Genomic DNA, 18,249 nt, shown 5'->3' with positions numbered 1-18,249 from the left:
ACCATGAGCAAAGAGCACGGCGGCATTCCCAGGGCGCTGCCGTGCGTGCCCAGCGCTGTCACTCGAGCAGGGTCTACTGCTCTGGGAGGATGCTAGGAGCAGGAACAGCACTCCAGGGCCACCGGCACGCAGCTGGCAGGGCCACAGGGCTCTTCCCACGGCGTGGCTGCTCAGACCAGCGGCAAGACAGAGACCCACCACGGCTGCTGACCGGGGCAGCCTGCGGTGCCGGTGCGATGCGGACGCGTCGTGTCACGTTTGGACCTGTTGTGAGCCACGGCAGCACCGGCTAAGCCCCGAGCCCCGCCACCTCCGCACCGCGGGCATCGGCCCTCCGGGGCTGCTCCCGGCGGCCTGGCGCTCGCTCCTCCCGCCTCGACGGGACGAGGCCCTGGCTCACCTTGAAGTCGCGGCTGTGCTGCGGGGTGTACTCGAGCGTCCAGAGCGCCCGCACCAGCTGCGCCAGCTGCTCCGTGACCTCGCCGGGCGCGGGCGGCGGCCCGTCGGCGGGGGGCGGCCCGCCGCGGAACTGTTCCAGCGCCAGGAACTCGGCGAAGAGCTCGGTGTTGCTGAGGCACTGCAGGATGGCGTTCATGAAGCAGGTGTTGCCGTGGTTGCGCAGCCCCGCCACGCCAGGCACGGCCTCGGAGCCGCCGGCGGGGCGCGGCGGGGGCTCGGGGCTGCGCGGCGGGCCCGGCGGGAAGCAGCTGCCCAGGCCGCCCGTCGCCTGAGGCGGGGGCAGGCGCGGGGCGAGCGCGCCGCGGGTCTCGGGCTCGCTGCTGTAGTGCGAGAGCGTGGAGAGGGTCTTCAGCACGCGGCTCATGAACCCGCCGAGCGACCGCCCGGACGGCGCTGGGGCCGAGGTGGCGGTCGGGGCCGAGCCCGCGCCGCCGCCCGCCGCCCTCCCGCGGAAAAGCCGCTTGCTGAAGGAGCGCTTCTCCTTGGCGCTGCCGGCCGGCCCGGGGCCGCTCACCCGCGACATGGCGGCGCGGCGCAGCGCGCATCCCCGCCCGGCGCTCGGCCCGCTTAGCCCACCCGGCGCTCGGCCCGGAGCTCAGCCCGGCGGCCGCTGCATCCCGCCGGGCCGAGTCGGCCCGCGGCTCCGCCGCTTCACGGCGCCGCCATGCAGCGGGCGGGGCGGGGCGCGCCGCCACGTGACCGCGCCGCCACCTTGGCGACGGGCAGACGCTGCCGCAGCGCCGCCATCTTCGATGCTGGCGCGGGGCGGGGCTGGAGGGCGGGGCCGGAGGGCGGGGCCGGGTCCCACCCCCGCGGCCGCGCCCCTGGTCCCGCCCCCAGCCCCGCCCCTCGCGGGTCCCGCGCGCATCACCGGGGTCTCGGGCACCGCTCCCGGGACCCGCCCGGCCGGGCCCGCCCCTCTCGGGCCCGTTACCCCGGGCACCCCGCGCAGCCCCGGCCACCGCCGTGGGGCGGCGCTGCGCGGCAGCGGAGCGGGGCGGGCGGGGCGGGGCGGGGCGGCCCGGCCCGGGGCGGGGCGGTGGCGGGGGTAGGTACCGGGGCGGCCGCCCGCCGGCCCATCGGCAGCAGCGCCGGGACTGCGAGAGGAGCATGGCGCCGCCGGGCCCCGAGGGCGGCCGAGGTGAGGCGCGGCGAGCGCGATCCCCCCCGGCACGAACGTTCCGGGGATCAAACACCGGGAAGGGGCGGGATGGCGGGTGACGGCCCCGGGCGGGACGGGACCCTGCGGTCGCGGTGTGGCGGGCCACCGGGCTGGCGCCGATCCCCCAGCCGCCCCCTCAGTGCCCGGTTCGCCCGCAGCGGCCCCCACGGGTCCCGGTAAGAAGATCACGGCGCGGCTGAAGCGGACGCTGCCGGTGCGCGGCCCGCAGGCGCCCACGCTGAGCGAGCTGATGCGCTGGTACTGCCTCAACACCAACACGCACGGCTGCCGCCGCATCGTGGTGTCCCGCGGCCGCCTGCGCCGCCTGCTCTGGATCGTGCTGACCCTCAGCGCCGTGGGGCTCATCCTCTGGCAGTGCGCGGAGCTCCTCATGAACTACTACAGCGCCTCGGTCTCCGTCACCGTCCAGTTCCAGAAGCTGCCATTCCCAGCCGTCACCATCTGCAACATCAACCCGTACAAGTAAGGCTTGGGGAGCTGGCGGGAGGATGGCAGCTCCGCACAGTGTCAGATTCTTTCCCGAGCTCGTCCCGGCGCTCCTTGTCAGCACTTTCCCTACCGTGGCTTTTCCCTGTAGGGCACCTGGTGTGCCACATCCCCCTCTGTGCTGTGTGGCTTGCACTCTCACCTCTCACTGCTGCCTGCTGACCTCGGCTCGGTTCGTGCTGCTTTCTGCTCCAGACAGTCCCTGTCAGCTCTTTGGCTCTCTTCAAATTCCCTTCTTCCCAGGTCTGAAGTTCCAGGATTACAAACAGCATTGTCTCCTAAAAAATGGAAAGGGCAGATCTCTCATTTCTCTCTTGCTTCTTTCTTTCCTTATGGGAGATTTTGACATGATTCATCAGCAATACTTTTTCTCCTGTCAAATCATGCTTTACATTGCTCTCTGTTCTGCTGCCAGATTCCCACCCCGGTCCCTATGGGGATCCAGCTTTTTGATGACGCTTCACAGATGAAGTCTTATTTCCACATACTCTGCCTCCTCAGACTTCCTAACATAAAGAGCTTGAGAGTCTTGGGAGAACTTTCTCTGTAGTTCAGTCTGCTCTGCTTCTTGGGGTCCCTGCTCCAAGGTCTCTCCACGGATGTAGCTGTGTCTGCCCTCACTGATGTGAGAGCCTGGTGGGAGACGTCCATAGGGAATTCTGTCCCAAGCCACGGCATCCACAGTGCAGCATGCAGAGAGGTGGGATGGGATGTCACTGTCACATTGTCTCCCGTGCAGGTACAGTGCCATGAAAGAGTATTTAGCTGAATTGGACAAAGAGACAAAAAAGGCTTTGGAAACTTTCTATGGATTTTCTGAGGGCAAGTCCAAGGTGCGCCGGTCAGTGGATGACTGGAACAGCACAGGGAGTGACTTCTTCGAACAGATCCCTCTGCTGAAGGTCGAGGACTTCTCCAGGACAGCGACTGAACTGCACAGTGGGCAGAAGAGGAAAATAGAGGGAAGTGTCTTTCACAAGGACTCGTCCATCGTGAACTCGGGCGATTCCAACGACATCATTGGCTTTCAGCTGGTGAGTGTCACTGTGCCCTGGCCAGCAAGTTGCCTGTGGGGCAGCAAGGGGCTGTGTTGGGATCAGTGTCCCTTTGGCAGGTTTTATTGCCTGCCCTGTCTGCTCTTCTGCCTAAGCCTCCATGGCTGCTGCAGATCCACCTCCAGAGAAGTACCTTCCTGAAGTCTTCCCAAATAGAGTCAGTGTCATCTGTGACCTTTCTTTTGGTCCTGAAATATTTGGTCATATCACTTAGCCCTGCATAAAAGGTCTTTGATGCCCACTGTAACTTCATACATGGTTATTTCTGTGGAAGAGAAACACTATCAGATGTACAATCCTTAATTTACACCTGCCTTGTAAAATCTCTGATTTCAGTCCATCTGAAATGCTTTTTCCCCTCTGTGCTTGTCAGTGTGACGCAAACAACAGCAGCGAGTGTGCCCTGTACACGTTCAGTTCGGGTGTTAACGCCATCCAGGAGTGGTACAAGCTGCATTACATGAACATCATGGCACAAATTCCCCTGGAGATTAAAGAAAAATTGAGTTATTCTGCCGAAGACCTTCTACTGACATGTTACTTTGATGGCCTATCTTGTGACAAAAGGTCAGTGCACAAAAAATTCCTGCCATCTTAACAGCTTATTTCCAAGTCCATAATATGTAGGAATGGAGTATTTGGTATTTGCTGAATTCCAGCAGGAGCCACTGCTAGTTCTGTAAATCTGCCTCCCCCATGCTGTTAACTCCCATTCCCACGTTAAAACTTCCTCGAGTTTCCATCTCCTGAAATATTAAACTAGATCATACTGCCATGTAGTTTCAAGTTATTTAGAAAGAGACTCACATCTTTCAACAAAATAAATTTCTATCATGATATTCGATTTCTTCCAGGCACTTCACTCGTTTCCATCACCCCCTCCACGGCAACTGCTACACCTTCAACAGCGGCGAGAGCGGGACCATCCTGAGCACCTCCACGGGCGGCAGCGAGTACGGTGAGTGCCCTTTGCACACCTGGGCTGGCCCGGGGCCTTTTGCACACCTGTGGTTTTCCAGGGCACTTTGCACATGTGTGGTGTTCCAGGGCGGTTTGCAGAGGAACTGTTTGATAACAAGTGGTTCAGCAAACTGGATCCTGCTGGAGCGTGAGCGATGTGTTGGCTGTAGATGTACAGGCTGATTGGGGAAATGCCTGTTTGAACTAGTGCAAACTCTTGCCTGAGAATACAGATAATATCATTGCATCACTAATGTTTTCCAGCTGAAATTGCTGCTGCCCAGTTATATAACTTTTTTAAGTGAGTTCCAGCCACGCTCTTAGCAGATGTTGTTTGTTTGCTGTACTCAGTTCCACAAAGGGATGTTACTGGCTGCATGTGTCTTGGTCTGGCTGGGCAGAGGCTGTGCTTGGCTGTTACAGTTCTACTTAAGGCCAGCTAACTTGAAACAAACCTGCCCTCCCTGACCAGAAAACGTGGCTCTAGCTCCTGGTGTAACTTCCTGCCTTGTCTCTGTGGTTCAGGATTGCACGTTGTTCTGTACATCGACGAAGCAGACTACAACCCCTTCCTGGTGACATCCACAGGAGCCAAGATCATGGTCCACGACCAAAACGAGTATCCCTTCATTGAAGACATTGGCACGGAAATTGAGACTGCAGCAGCCACTTCCATAGGGATGCACTTTGTGAGTGGCAACAATCTCCTTTTTGAGCGCACCTTTGCCTTGGAACAGCTGTAATAGGAACTGATGAGGTGATTTCAGAGAGCCAGCAGCTCGAAGGCCTTTAAATACCTCCCACTCAGCAGCTGAAGTGCCCTGAAGGAAATCCTGTGACAGCACTTCTCTGAAAAATAGGCCGTGGGAAAATCAGGTCTTTCTAAACCAAACTGGCCTGGGATATTGTTTGTTCTCCCTTTTCTTCCACCCCTTGGCTTTCCAGGGGATTTTTGGTTTTGTTTTCACAGCAAAATCCACAACCACAGAAATGTGTTGTCAAGTGCCTCGTTTGGCTTTAGCAATGAGCAGGGAGTTTCACCCCAGGAGGGTCGAGGAGCCAGAGCTGGAGCTGTGGGTCTCCCTGTGCTGGGCTCGGGTCCTTAGGAGTGGTGGCAAACACAACCCCTTGAAGTGTTTTGGGAATGTAAGCCTCGTTTTGCTGGTTTTCTCTCTATCCCAGCAGTAAACCACCCCCGTGGGCAGCGGCTTTGCTTTGCCAGCAGTGAGCAAAGGCAAGGAGAGCTGCAGCTCCTGCTTTCCCCATTTAGTGTAGTTCAGAGGAGGCATTTGGCCCAAGGGGGTTCGGCACAGCAGCGAAAGCTGTGCCAGGTGTCCTTTCATCTGGATGGGCTGTTAAGTGAGCACTTCAGCTCTGCCTTTCTTTCTGGTGGAGCATCAGCCATCCTGCTTATCTGGGTGTGCTGCATTGATAGGCCCTGCATTAGAAAAGGCTTTAAAAGAGGGCTGATGTTTCACAAAATGCAAATAGTTAACTGTCTTCCAGCTGTCTGGAAAACTGGCAGCAACTTCTCCGTCAATCACGACTGAGAGGTTTGGGAACCAGGGTGGTGAGAGAGACTTTTCTTTGTCACCATCGCACTGTACAGAGACGGTCACACAAGGCAGTCTCAATATTTAATATGTTCCTAGCACAATAGGAACAGCTGTAGTATAACAAATAAGATTGTACACATCTTAATGTCTGTATATAAAGGATTTGTCATGAGGAAGGGATCCAATTGCATTCTAATGAGGCAGCAAAAATAGAACCTGGACACAATTTCTGATCTCAGAACAAAAGCTGGGGATCACTGTCCTGCAGGGAAAAGACAACTCCAGAGAGCCTGCTGAGTGATGGGGGGTCAGGACTGTCAGGACAGGGCTGCAGCACCGAGGTGCCAGATCAGTGCTTGTCCCCACATGCAAGGTCACAAAGGAGGACACAGCAGCTGTGTCCCACACGGTGCTGCTCGCTGGGCTCTGAACATGGCATCAGTGTCTGGTTATTGCTCATGGCTTTCTGCTGGGTACTAGGACTGCTCCCCACTTCCAAAAATATTCCAGTATCTTCGGCATGCAAACAAGGCATTGCTTAGTTTGGAAATTATTTCAGTACCTGAAGGAACAAGCAAGTTTTGTAGGAGCATAAGCCACAACAAAATAATTCTATACAAAGGATCGATCATCTCTTGGAAGCTGCAGGAGCAGACTGAGGTAGTGTCTTGGCACTACATTGGATGTGGAATTTTAAAGCTGGTTTCAGTCAGTTTTCAGAAGTAATGCATCTCTAGTACTGAAATCCCATCTTTCCCTCCAAGAAGAGATTTGAACATCTCTAAAAGTGTTGGCTTGCACCATACTGGCCCAGAGCCTTCTCTTGCTGTAGACAGAGTGGTGAGGTATGCTATCAGGCTGGCCTCAGGAGCTGCATTCAGTGCCTTAGGGGGTAAGGAGCCTTTCTCATGTTCCTGCTGCATTGATCCTTTGAACAGAATTTTAAATTCTAATTTTAAACTCTGTAGAGAAAGATCGGTGAATGGAATCTTAAATGGATGTTTCTTGTGGTTTCAGGCCACTCTATTGTAAAGTGGATAATTACTGCAGAAAGATAGCAGGGGCTGAGAGAGGTAAGGCAGCCTGCAGGAAGTGGGCCATGCAGCTGGAATCAGATTTCGGGAATTTGAGGGCTCCCAGCCCTGGTTTCACAGAGCTTGCAGGCACAGACTTGGCATGTCAGAGCTCTTTGCTCTGAGCAGAGATTGGGAAAAGTCATTAGCATTTGAGAGGAAGGGTCAAAGCAGCACTTGGAAAAAGGTTTGAGGGAGACACAAACATTTGATTTAGAGTGGATTGAGAGAGGTGCTGTTGAGCACCAGTGGAGCCTCAAGTGCTATTTACCCACAGCACAGGAGCAGCCAGTGCAACAGCAGCTCAGGCAGGTGGGGATCCTCACAGAAAAAAACCAAAACCCTCGACAACAACTGCCATCCCTCACAACACAAACATCCAGAGTAAAGGACTAAGAGAGAACATGCATATGGATTATTCTGCTTTGAAAAATCCTCGCTGCCATGATTATACCACCTTGCATTCCTGCAGAAGGTTTCCAGGAAGACAGCAGAGCAGTTTTTTTGGGAAAACAGATATTAGAGACAAAATCCCTTGTTTTGATAAGGGATCCACAAATCACTTTAGGTAGGAAAAGGTAAACATTCTATTTAAAGCTACCTTATCATTTACAGTGTCAGAGTTGGGATAAAGTGTCACTGAATCCTTTGATTTCTCTGTGAACTCCAAAAACACAAATTTTTTCTGTTTCCCAGACCCAGTCTCGCAAGCTGAGCAAACCCTACAGTGACTGCACAGAGACAGGAGCTGACATACCTGTGGAAAATCTCTATAACAAGAGCTATTCACTCCAGGTAAAGTCATTACCTTTGGGTTTATCAGTTGCTTGAAAACTGCCTGCTTGAAAAACTTTATAACAGTCTGTGGTTCAGGACCTGAGACTGGGAACAGTCTGAGCACAGGTTTGTTGCTTTTACCGCTGATGTAAAATACGACAGCACTTCTTAAAATCCAACTTCTATTCCTAAGTGGTTGCTGTTTGAAGTTCCCTCAGCCACCCTGTTAGATAAAGAGAGAACATGAACTCATTAGGCAATTTTCAAGCAATGTGAGACTGGAAAATATTGGCCAAGTAAAGGTTGCAGCTTAGTAACCCTTGAAGGCAGAAATTGTGACCTTTAGGACTCCAAGAATAACAGAAACCATCTAATCAGTATCCAGATAGCAGGATGTTTGTTTACAGAGTAAGTTTCCACTAATTTTGCATGGTTTCTGTAATTGGGTCCTCTTAGAGACTGTCAGTTGTTCTGGCACTCTCCACTTGAAAAATTGTACTTACATTAGCTCCTGCCTGCTGCAAAGCCCAGGTCTAGGCTAAATTCCTGTTTTATGGGGAATATGAAATCTGCTGTGGTGTAGTGCCAGGTAGGATCACCCAGACATTATCTCAGGTTTTTAATAACAGTACTTCACCGAAACTCAGTGCTCAGGAGGGCTGGCACTGGGACCAAAAGGCTTGACTGGGATTTAAAAGAGAAGTTCTGTTCCTGCATGTCTCAGTGTTTTAGCACAAGCCAGGGCTCTGCTGAACTGTTAATCCTCCCAGCTTCACCTCTCTTAGCAGGCACCAGCAGGGTTTGGTGGAAGCTGTGAACGTTTGCTGCTGTGAGTCACTTCCCACACCTAGTTAGTGATTCATGGGCCACGTGCCATGGCAGGCCTAAAACCCTCTCCTTGACTCTGTAAAGAGCAACGGCAACCCTGAAGCTTTTGGTGGCTATAGGGGAAATGGGGGCATTCCTAGAACCCCCATATATGTAAGCAGGGTGTTTTTAGGTGCACAGGAGCCTGGAGCTGCCTCTTAGCCCCCAGGTCTGTTGTTTCTCCCCAGATCTGCCTGCACTCCTGCTTCCAGAAGGCCATGGTGGACTCGTGTGGCTGTGCCCAGTACGCACAGCCCTTACCCGCTGGGGCCGAGTACTGCAACTACAAGAAGAACCCAAACTGGAGTTAGTATTGAAGCACCTCTGACACTGCACATACCTCAGCTGCCAGTCCTGTCCCCTGCACCCCAGTGTCCCTGTCACACAGCCCCTGTACCCAGCGCCTGCAGTGTCCCTGTCACGCAGTCCCTGCTGCACACCCAAATGTGCTGGGATGAGGCAAATCTGCCTTAACCCACTTAAGCCCCCACACCCAGAGCCAGAAGTGCCTCCCTTGCTCACACTGACTGGTTTGTGAAACTTCCCCTGATGGCTTGTCACCTGTGCCCACCACAGAACAGTCGAGTGGAGGGCTTGACCAGGTGTGGCAGTTTTCATGCCTATATCAAGTAACAGCCACTTCTCAAGTCTTTTGCAATATTTATAGCGTAAATCTTTTTATCCCCACCATGTAGGCGATGGCCACAAAGGCCACCTATGCCCCAAATGTCCCACTCCAGCCCAGGTAGCAGGTTTTCTTTTTGGCTTCTCACACACATCCTGCTCCTCCCCTGCAGTGTACTGCTACTACAGACTGCATGAGAAGTTTGTGAAGGAGCAGCTGGGCTGCCAGCAGATCTGCAAAGACGCCTGCAGGTAAGTCCTTGCCACAGCCAGAGGTAAAGCGTGCATGGGAGTTGGAGCTCACGAGTGACATCCTGCCTCTCTCTGCAGCTTCAAGGAGTGGGCGCTCACCACCAGCATTGCTCAGTGGCCATCCATCGTGTCAGAGGTCAGTCCCCACTTGCACTCCACCAGAACAGCAGCCTGGCACAAGGCATTGAGTAACCCCAGAGTCTCAGCACAAAAGCAGGAGGCCCTGGGGTAGTCAGTAGCATTCAGTGATACTACTCCCGGAGACCAGTCTGTAATTTCCAGCTCAGGGCTTCCTCTCCACGAGTTCATCATTAAACTGAAATTTGTCTTGGGAGATCCCCTTGGGCTCAGCTGGCCTGTCACACACTCAGTTCTGGTACCCATACTAGCCAAAGGAGATGTGCAGCAAGAGTCCCTTCCCAAGGGTCTCTGCACAAGAACCTGCAGCTAGAGCAGCATTTTCTGTCTGTTCTCCAGGACTGGATGCTCCGAGTTCTCTCTTGGGACAAAGGGCAAAAACTCAACAAGAAGCTGAACAAGTAAGTCCCCCTGTGTGTTCCTGCCTTGCACCTCCAGCTCTGATATGATCTCAGCAGCCCTAATGATGGCAATTGGGGAAAAAGCTCCCTTGGAGCAGCCCAGCCCTACTGGTCCAACTGGTTATTTGCATAGTTTTTCAGTATGTTTCATGTTATTGTTTTACTAAACCCTCTGCCTGCCTCCTTCTTCCCCAGGACAGACCTTGCCAACCTCATGGTGTTTTACAAGGACCTGAATGAGAGATTCATTTCGGAGAATCCTGCCAACACGGTGAGTGAGCACGCTGGTCCCTACTCCCAGGAGACGCAGCGCTTCCTCCCACGCACGCAGCCTGGAAGCTTTCACCTGCCCAGGGGAGTAATCCCACACAGGCAGGGGCAGGAAGCTGATCTCAGATATGCACCTCTGGGCTGGTCCTGCCCTTTCCAGCCCTTATCTCGGGCCACGTCTCTGCCTGTCCAGCCCCGAGCCCTGTGCAGGGGCTACACAGCAAGCTCAGCTCCAAGCTCCTTCTGAAGCTAACCAGAGAGAACAGCAGCAGAGATGGGCCCACCGCACTTGGGAGTGCTGAGCGAGCCCTGGGTGCCCCGGCTGCGTCCCCCTGCCTGCTGTAATGGCTGCATGGACACGTGCCCATTGCAGACCCTAACCTTGTGCTCTCTGCTCCGGCAGCTCGTCATTCTTCTGTCCAACTTTGGGGGCCAGCTGGGGCTGTGGATGAGCTGCTCCGTGGTGTGTGTCATCGAGATCGTGGAGGTGTTCTTCATCGACTCACTGTCCATCGTGCTGCGCCGCCAGTGGCAGAGGGCCAAGAAGTGGTGGAGCGGCCGCCAGCAGGGCAGGGCAGCCCAGGCCAGCGACGTGGAGAGGCAGGGCCACGAGAACCCCGCGTGCATCGACGAGGACCTGCCCACCTTCACCACTGCCCTGCGCCTGCCGCTGCCCCAGGACAGCCCCCTGCCCAGGACTCCCCCCCCCAACTACAGCACTTTGCGGCTGGACACGGCCTTCACAGAGCAGCTGCCCGACACACTGGAGCTGGGCCAGCACTGACACCTGCCACCCACCCACCCGCCGGCCCTCAGGCGGGTGCTGGACCCACGTGCCTGGGGCCAAGGCACCGATCCAGACAAGCACTGAAGGGCTGCCAGGTCAGACCCTTACTCAGGGATTGAACTGGCAGTCAAAGCTGCCTTGAGCAAAGCTCAGACACAAAAGCTGAGGGCTCAGAGACATTAGGAGCTTCAAGCAAAATCAGTTCTTGAGTTAATGATGGCAGGAGATGGCTGGAGCAGGATGTGGTACTAAGCTGGGATGTCTCACCAGGCAAAGGCACGCATTAGCCACCAGCTGCACACACCCCATTGCATGTGGGCAGGAATTGCTCCACAGCAGCAGATTGATGCCACATTGAGCATTAACACTAATTGCTCTCTGCTGTGTGGCTGGACTTGTGGGAAAAACCCCAGGCTGTCAGGAATCCAGGAAGGGCATGACAGGGGCTTGGGTAAAGCACAAGAGAGCATGAAAGGAAAGCTCTCACTTGAATTTTCATTAGAAACCTGATTCCAATGGTGGCCTGAGGACCTCTTTCTGGCGAGATGAAAAGCCAGGACAACCAGAAATGGGCTTGTAGAGCAAGTTGCTACACAGCTAGGGTGGGAAAGCCCGAGTCATCCCCAAAGAATCATCTGAAAGGGCATGAAATCCAATTTGGAGCACAGTAATGAAGTGCATCCTCTGCAAGCTTGTTCCATTCCACATCACTCAGGCAGCCCTTAAACATAACTTCCAAGGAGCTCATTAAATTACTTCCCAGAAGCCTCACAGGGAGTTAGCTGGCTGCTCTTTTCCTGCTCAACCCCAGGCAAGGACTTCCTCCTGCAACCAGTTCCCCACCTGCCAATGCCTGGAGGAAGTTTTGCCCCACCTGTACCTCATCCACCTTGCCACCACACACTCCTGTCCACAGAGCAATGTCAGCACCCACATTTTACCTCCTGTGCTGCTCCCCCCAGGGCCAGGGGCTGCTGTCTGTGCAGCACAGCCACAAGTGCTCCTGGGGAAGCTGGGGCCTCCCCCGTGCCCCCCAGCCTGCAGCCAGCTCCCTCCTGCCACAGCCCACTGCTGCCTTCAGCTCCCTGTGGAGATAAAGAGCAGAGCCCACCCCACACTGGCTGTGGGGTCTGTAGGGCCAGAGCCATGCAGAGCGTGTCAGGGGTGTCTGAGTGCAAGAGTCTCTCCTTTCCTTTCTCTATGACCTTAATTTATAGAGGACAGTGAGAATCCAGAAAGGTTCTTTAATGTGCAATAAAACCTATTTTAACTGAATTATTTAAATATATGATAAACTGAAAAAATAAAGATATATTTTTGAGTAACTGCTTTGCCCTTTTTTGTTTTTAAATCACCGCTGTATGAGTTCCCTGCCGGCATCCTGAGAGCTGAGAGGATTTGTCTCTGCCTGCCCAGGGGCTGTAGGTTCTCAGCAGGGCCAAGCCTTCCAGGCAGATCCCCAGGCCTCTCAGCAGAGCTGCAGCAGGGGGCTTCTGTGGGACCCTGGTCAGAGCAGGCAGGAGGACCATGGGGTGCAAGCAGAAACAGTGAAAAGACTTTTCACAAAGCGATGTTAACCAGAAAGAGACCAAAACCACTGGAACTTCAGGTGTCCTCAGACAGCTCTGCACCTGAGCAGTCCCTTGGAGGCCACAGGAAAAGTTGGAAGCAGATCTGCCTCAGCCCCTGGGGCAGCCCTGGGCGAGCCATGGCTCATCCCCATCACCTCTAACAGCACCAAATACCAGCTCATCATGGCAACCTTGCCCCATGGGCAGCAGTGGCAGAACAGAGCTAGAGCACAATAGGGCAGCCCAGGCAGCCCCACCTCCCCCTGGTGTTGCAGGCATGAGCTGTCCCCCCTGCAGCAGGGACAAGAGTAACAGCAAAGTGCAGAGCTAAGGAACACCTTGCCACCAGCTTGGTGGTGCTGGCACAGGAGCTGGTTTGGCCCCCGTACACCTGACTGAGGACCTGCCTTCCAATGCAGAGGGTCAGCTGCCATGGAACACAGCCTAGAGGGAACTTTGTGGGGCTCACCTCCCAGGGAAAGCAAGAAAACATCACAAAGTGGGCCATACCACAGTTCTTCCACTCCGCATCTGTACCTGCGTGTGCAGCAGTCCCTGAGACCATTGCTCTCCACAGGGTTTGCTCACATCCACTGTAGGCAATGCTAAGGACAGACTGCCAAGCTCAGCTTGATACTGGTACTGGGCTTCTTCTTCCCCTCAGGCTGCTCAAGCACCTCTGCCCAGCCCCAGGAGCCCTCAGAGCTGGGTTATATCAGTGTGTTGATCATGCAATCAGTGAATGCTAATCATGCAATCAGCCCCCTAACAGGAGGGAACCCCCCAGCCTGGCTCCAGGGCTGGGGAAGGCACTGGCAGCTGGTAAAGACTGGGATGGGTCAGTGTTTCTAAAGCCTCCCCAGAGCAAAACAAAAGCTTGCAAAATAAACAGAGTAGTGCCAATCCTGCACAAAAGCAGATGTAGGACTAGTCAGACTTTATACCAAGAACTGCAGTTCCAATAAGGGGAATATCCTTTGATGGAGAACAAGGCTGCTAACCTGTAGTGGTCCAGCAGCAGAAATGTCAGGGCTCTCCCACTGAAAACCCAGGATATGTGTCCTGACAGGTGCTTTTTTTGGAGAACACTGGCTTTAAATTCTTTGGAAAAGCACAGGTGTTCCACAGGTGCCGTTTGCAGTTACTCTGGGACAGGTGCAACACCTTCTCTCTGTGTATGAATAATCCTCAGAAGGCAGAGAGCCACGGAGCTACAGAAATGGCTTACTTCATCATGAGTTAAACACTGAACTGTGCTGAACTCCTGAGTCACCTCAAACACAGAAAGCCACCGGGGACGGTCTGAGAATGAGGACTGGCACACGCTAAACATCATAAACACAAGTGCCTGAGAAACTCAGCTGGGAGTTTATGGGAACAACAGGCTGTAAAACCCAGGGCTCAGCCCCATCCCCTGTTGCACTGCACTGGCTCTGGGCTCAGGTGGGAAGCCCGGTCTCCTGCCATGGGGACAGTGCTCCCAGGAGACCTGTGCCAGGCACTGGGAGCCAAGCCAGCCCCGCTCGGGGCTCCAGAGCAGCAGCCCTCACTCACAACAGCCCCTGCTGTCCTTGGGGTACAGCTGCAGCCACAGTGGGCATCTCTGGGCAGGGATGGCAGTGACCCCAGAGCCACAGACCCAGAGCAGCAGCTCTGTGATGACCCCAGAGCCACAGACCCAGAGCAGCAGCTCTGTGATGACCCCAGAGCCACAGACCCAGAGCTGCAGCTCTGTGATGACCCCAGAGCCACAGACCCAGAGCAGCAGCTCTGTGATGACCCCAGAGCCACAGACCCAGAGCTGCAGCTCTGTGGCACCACAGGGCTGCAGGGAGCAGCTGCAGTACCTGAAAACACAGCCAAGGTGAAGGCAGCATGGCAGGGACGGGCTGGGGAGAGGTGTTGAAACAAACCTGGGGCTGCAGGTGCTGGTGACTCACGGGAAAGGCTGCTGGCACCCGGGACTGGCCCTGGAGGAGAGGAGGCACAGCAGGAGAACCTCGCTCTGCTCCTCCACAGCCACTGCCGGGGGAAGAAAGCCAGAGGTGATGGAGGGGCTGTGGGGGAAAAGTGGCTGAGGAGGAGGAAAATCCAGGTGCACAGAGATTTTCTGGATGGCAGGAACCTGCCTGTGTGGGGCTGTCAGCCTGGAGGGGTGACCCCAGCCTCCCTCAGAGTGGAAGGAAGGGGTAACTGCCCAAAGCTGCTCCCAGCACATGTGGCCAGGCAGCATCGACAGGGTTAAAAACTGCCCAGGTCCTTTCCAGAAAGATGACATCTGGGTGACATCCAGTGGTCCACAAACAGGTTTGGGAGTTAAATGCCTCATTAATGTAAATGGGGCTGGGCTGGGGAAAGGCATCTCCAGCACATGCCTATGGAAATGGAAAATCCATCCAGGCTCTGAGCTTCTTGTGCTCAAGCCCAGCTCTGGGGAGGCCAAACACAGCTGGACAGTGTGGATGGCTCAGTTTAATCCCTTCGCCTCCAGGGCAGGGTGAGCCAGCCCCGGAGCAGTTCCCTTCACCAGACAGATGGCCTGAGCCATCCCCACCAGCCTGTTCTCAGCCTTTTGGAAGCACTTTCCAGCAGCTGGAGCATCCCCAGCCAAGGCCAGGCCACGCAGGGCACCGTGGTGGCACCACAGTAGTTTCAGGCAGCATGAGTCAGAGTCTGACCAGGGCTGCAGCAGTTTCCCACAGGGACATGCCACCACAGGGCCCCACACTAATCCCCACGGCAGTGTGACCCAGGCTGCAGCAGCTCCCCACGGGGACATGCCACCACAGGGCCCCACACTAATCCCCACGGCAGTGTGACCCGGGCTGCAGCAGTTTCCCACAGGGACATGCCACCACACGGCCCCACACTAATCCCCACGGCAGTGTGACCAGGGCTGCAGCAGTTCCCCACGGGGACATGCCACCACAGGGCCCCACACTAATCCCCATGGCAGTGTGACCCAGGCTGCAGCAGCTCCCCACGGGGACATGCCACCACAGGGCCCCACACTAATCCCCACGGCAGTGTGACCCGGGCTGCAGCAGCTCCCCACGGGGACATGCCACCACAGGGCCTCACACTAATCCCCATGGCAGTGTGACCCGGGGCTGCAGCAGTTCCCCACAGGGACATGCCACCACACGGCCCCACACTAATCCCCACAGCAGTGTGACCCAGGCTGCAGCAGCTCCCCACGGGGACATGACACCACAGGGCCCCACACTAATCCCCATGGCAGTGTGACCCGGGCTGCAGCAGTTTCCCACAGGGACATGCCACCACAGGGCCCCACACTAATCCCCATGGCAGTGTGACCCGGGCTGCAGCAGTTCCCCACAGGGACATGCCACCACAGGGCCCCACACTAATCCCCATGGCAGTGTGACCCGGGCTGCAGCAGTTCCCCACAGGGACATGCCACCACAGGGCCCCACACTAATCCCCATGGCAGTGTGACCCAGGCTGCAGCAGTTCCCCACGGGGACATGCCACCACACGGCCCCACACTAATCCCCATGGCGGCATCTCCCTGGAGCAGGACGGGCCCGGACGTGCAGAGCCCTCACCAGCTGCCCACACCCCCTGCCACACACGGCACTGGGCACGGCTCACCCTGGAACCAGACTGAGAGCAGTGCCCAAGGCAGGAGGGGGAGCAGAAAGCCCAGGCCAGCTTGGGCACTGCCATCCCAGCCGGACTGAGCCTGCTGGGCCTCTCCAGCCTGGGCAGTGGGGGCCCGGCCCGCACCCGGCCCACCTGGCTGGGCACCCCTCTGCAGAGCAGTGGAGACCTTGGGGGCAGTGGTGGTGGAGGGCAGGGGCTCTCCAGTCCTCCCTGTCCTTGTCCCTGCAGGCAGCCGCGGGCCTGATGCTGACCTGCAGCCATGCCTGCTCCCTGGCCTGGTTGTAACACAGCCGGGGGTGTAAACAGGGAAACACACCTGGCCCCAGGGCTGTGGACAGAGCGTTCCTGCCTCTGTCCTCTGGAATCTTCAGCCAAGCCTCAGCACTTCCCTGTAACACTCTTGCACTGCCTTGTCCCTCCCGGTCTTACGCATCTGCCTCAGTTTCCCTGTGTGGGAGCTGTACCCTGTCAGGACCTGAGCCCGCCTCTGCGCTGGGTATGAGCCTGCCAGCCCTGCCAGCCCCCCAGGACCGTGGTGGCACTGTGACCCCAGCAGCCTTGCCATCAGCAGTGTTCCCAAAGCTGTGAGATGCAAAGTACAGGAGGGGACACTGTGGGGATGAGTGACAAAAACCCCAAGCTGCAAAGCCCTGAGCGACTGAGCCAGGCAGGCCCCCTCCAGCAACAGGTGTGGGGTGTGGGGTACGGGGTCACATCTCTCTCTTCCAGTCATGTGCTTTGTCCAAATGTGTTTCTAGGGATTAAAACCATGTGTTCCCTGTATTTATTCACCTGCAGCAGAGCACAGCGCCGTCCTGGCGGGATGTGATCACCCAGGGCACGGCGGAGGTGGCAGCCGGCTCCAGCCGGGGTGAATCACCCTGTTGTCACAACCAGTGCTGTCCCTCTGGGTTTTAAGACCTTCTCACCCAAGTTTACACAATGAATCCTGAACGGTACAAGCTGTTCCCCTGGGTACACAGGGGTAATCACTCTTGGGCTTGCTATAAACCAGCTCTGGTCTTGTTATAAAATGTCATCAGTCACAAAATAGCTCACATTTGCCCCAGGCCATGGGAGGGGACCATAAAGCACCAGCCCAGGGCACCTTTACATTGCTGCATCCTGCTGGAGCCACTCTGTCACTCCAGGCCTGTACCAGGCGGCCTGGGGGCATGCAGAGGACCAGAGCTGCCACATCCCAGGATGCTGGAGTCACAGCAGGAGGGATATTGTTTCCAGTAAACTTGTACAGCGGAAAAGGCAGATGAGTGCAATTAATTCTCTGTCACAATTAGAGCTGGTCGGGGAAACCCCACCAGTGACAAATGATCACAGTGCTGTGCTGAACCAGTGTCATCCGCAGGGGAACCAGGACTCAGTGCACAGGTCACTGTGCTGAGGCTGAGCAGGCTGGGCCCCAGAGGAGTTTGCCCCATCCCTCTGTCCCTGTGGCCACAGCTGGGCTGGCAGGGCCACACGCGGCGGTGGCACAGCCCAGCACCTCAGCCTGGCACCGAGCAGCCCTTGCTGTGCCACTGGCCACAGAGCTGTGCCACCAGCCCACTGAGCTGTGCCAGGCCAGCAGGAGCCCAGGGCCCCTTCCCTCCCTCTACTGCACATTGTAAAACAAAACCTGTCTGGGTTTTACTGCCTGATCTTTGTAACGCAAACACAGGCCAGTTAACAGGTTTGACACAGCGGCTCCAGCACAGGGTGGTTGTGAGATGCTCACTGTCACTTCATGGGTTTCATTTAGTGGCAGTGTGTCTCTGGAAGTGCACATGAGAGATAAAGCTGGCAATTACCATGCTGGGTGAGCCTGGGCTGGATGCCCGGCTCCCTCGGCAGGGGCAGGGACAGGGACAGGGACAGGGGCAGGAGAAAGAGCAGCCTCCCTGTGTGGGGACACAATGCTTGAACCAGCATTCGGTGGGTGATGGTGACAGGGACTGATGGGGACTGACAGCAGCAAGCACATCTGCTCTTCTTCATCTGTACATCCAGACCTAACAACATCCAGCAAAATTCCAGCTGCCTTTGTACCAGCCACAGCCACCATCAAAACGTTTTCCTTTCATCAGAGAAATTTAGGAGCAGTTGATATTTTTGAAAGGTGGTGGATGGGGCAGATGGAGTCACTTTCAGGGCTGATTTTCCCCG

General features: G+C 56.0%; 2 protein-coding genes across 8 annotated transcripts in view; one reads left to right on the top strand and one right to left on the bottom strand.

Moving 5' to 3' along the window:
- Positions 1 to 1,116, bottom strand: part of USP31 (ubiquitin specific peptidase 31) — a 28,888-nt gene extending 27,772 nt beyond the window's left edge. For 3 of the 7 annotated variants that reach the window (XR_007778835.1, XR_007778836.1, XM_050980070.1), the window contains exon 1: positions 401 to 1,116. Coding sequence is in view for 3 of the 7 variants with exons in the window: in XM_050980070.1 (XP_050836027.1) it covers positions 401 to 982 (582 nt within the window). In the remaining 4 variants the exon portion in view is untranslated. The remainder of the gene's footprint in view (positions 1 to 400) is intronic. The other 4 variants (XR_007778833.1, XR_007778834.1, XM_050980069.1 and 1 more) reach the window with 2 other exon arrangements.
- A 427-nt stretch (positions 1,117 to 1,543) lies between these two features.
- Positions 1,544 to 12,213, top strand: SCNN1G (sodium channel epithelial 1 subunit gamma). Its single transcript, XM_030229910.2, has 13 exons — positions 1,544 to 1,600; positions 1,780 to 2,104; positions 2,868 to 3,162; positions 3,557 to 3,750; positions 4,038 to 4,141; positions 4,669 to 4,832; positions 7,469 to 7,567; positions 8,605 to 8,722; positions 9,214 to 9,292; positions 9,371 to 9,428; positions 9,770 to 9,831; positions 10,027 to 10,102; positions 10,505 to 12,213. Exons 1-13 carry the CDS (start codon positions 1,570 to 1,572, stop codon positions 10,883 to 10,885), a joined length of 1,986 nt encoding a protein of 661 aa, XP_030085770.2. The 5' UTR covers positions 1,544 to 1,569; the 3' UTR covers positions 10,886 to 12,213.
- The last annotated feature ends 6,036 nt before the right edge of the window (positions 12,214 to 18,249 follow it).

This window comes from Serinus canaria, chromosome 14 (assembly GCF_022539315.1).
Source record: "Serinus canaria isolate serCan28SL12 chromosome 14, serCan2020, whole genome shotgun sequence".
In the NCBI taxonomy this organism is placed as follows: Eukaryota; Metazoa; Chordata; class Aves; order Passeriformes; family Fringillidae; genus Serinus; species Serinus canaria.
The sequence above is the reverse complement of the archived record's forward strand: the minus strand, read 5'-3'. Positions and strand labels throughout refer to the sequence as shown.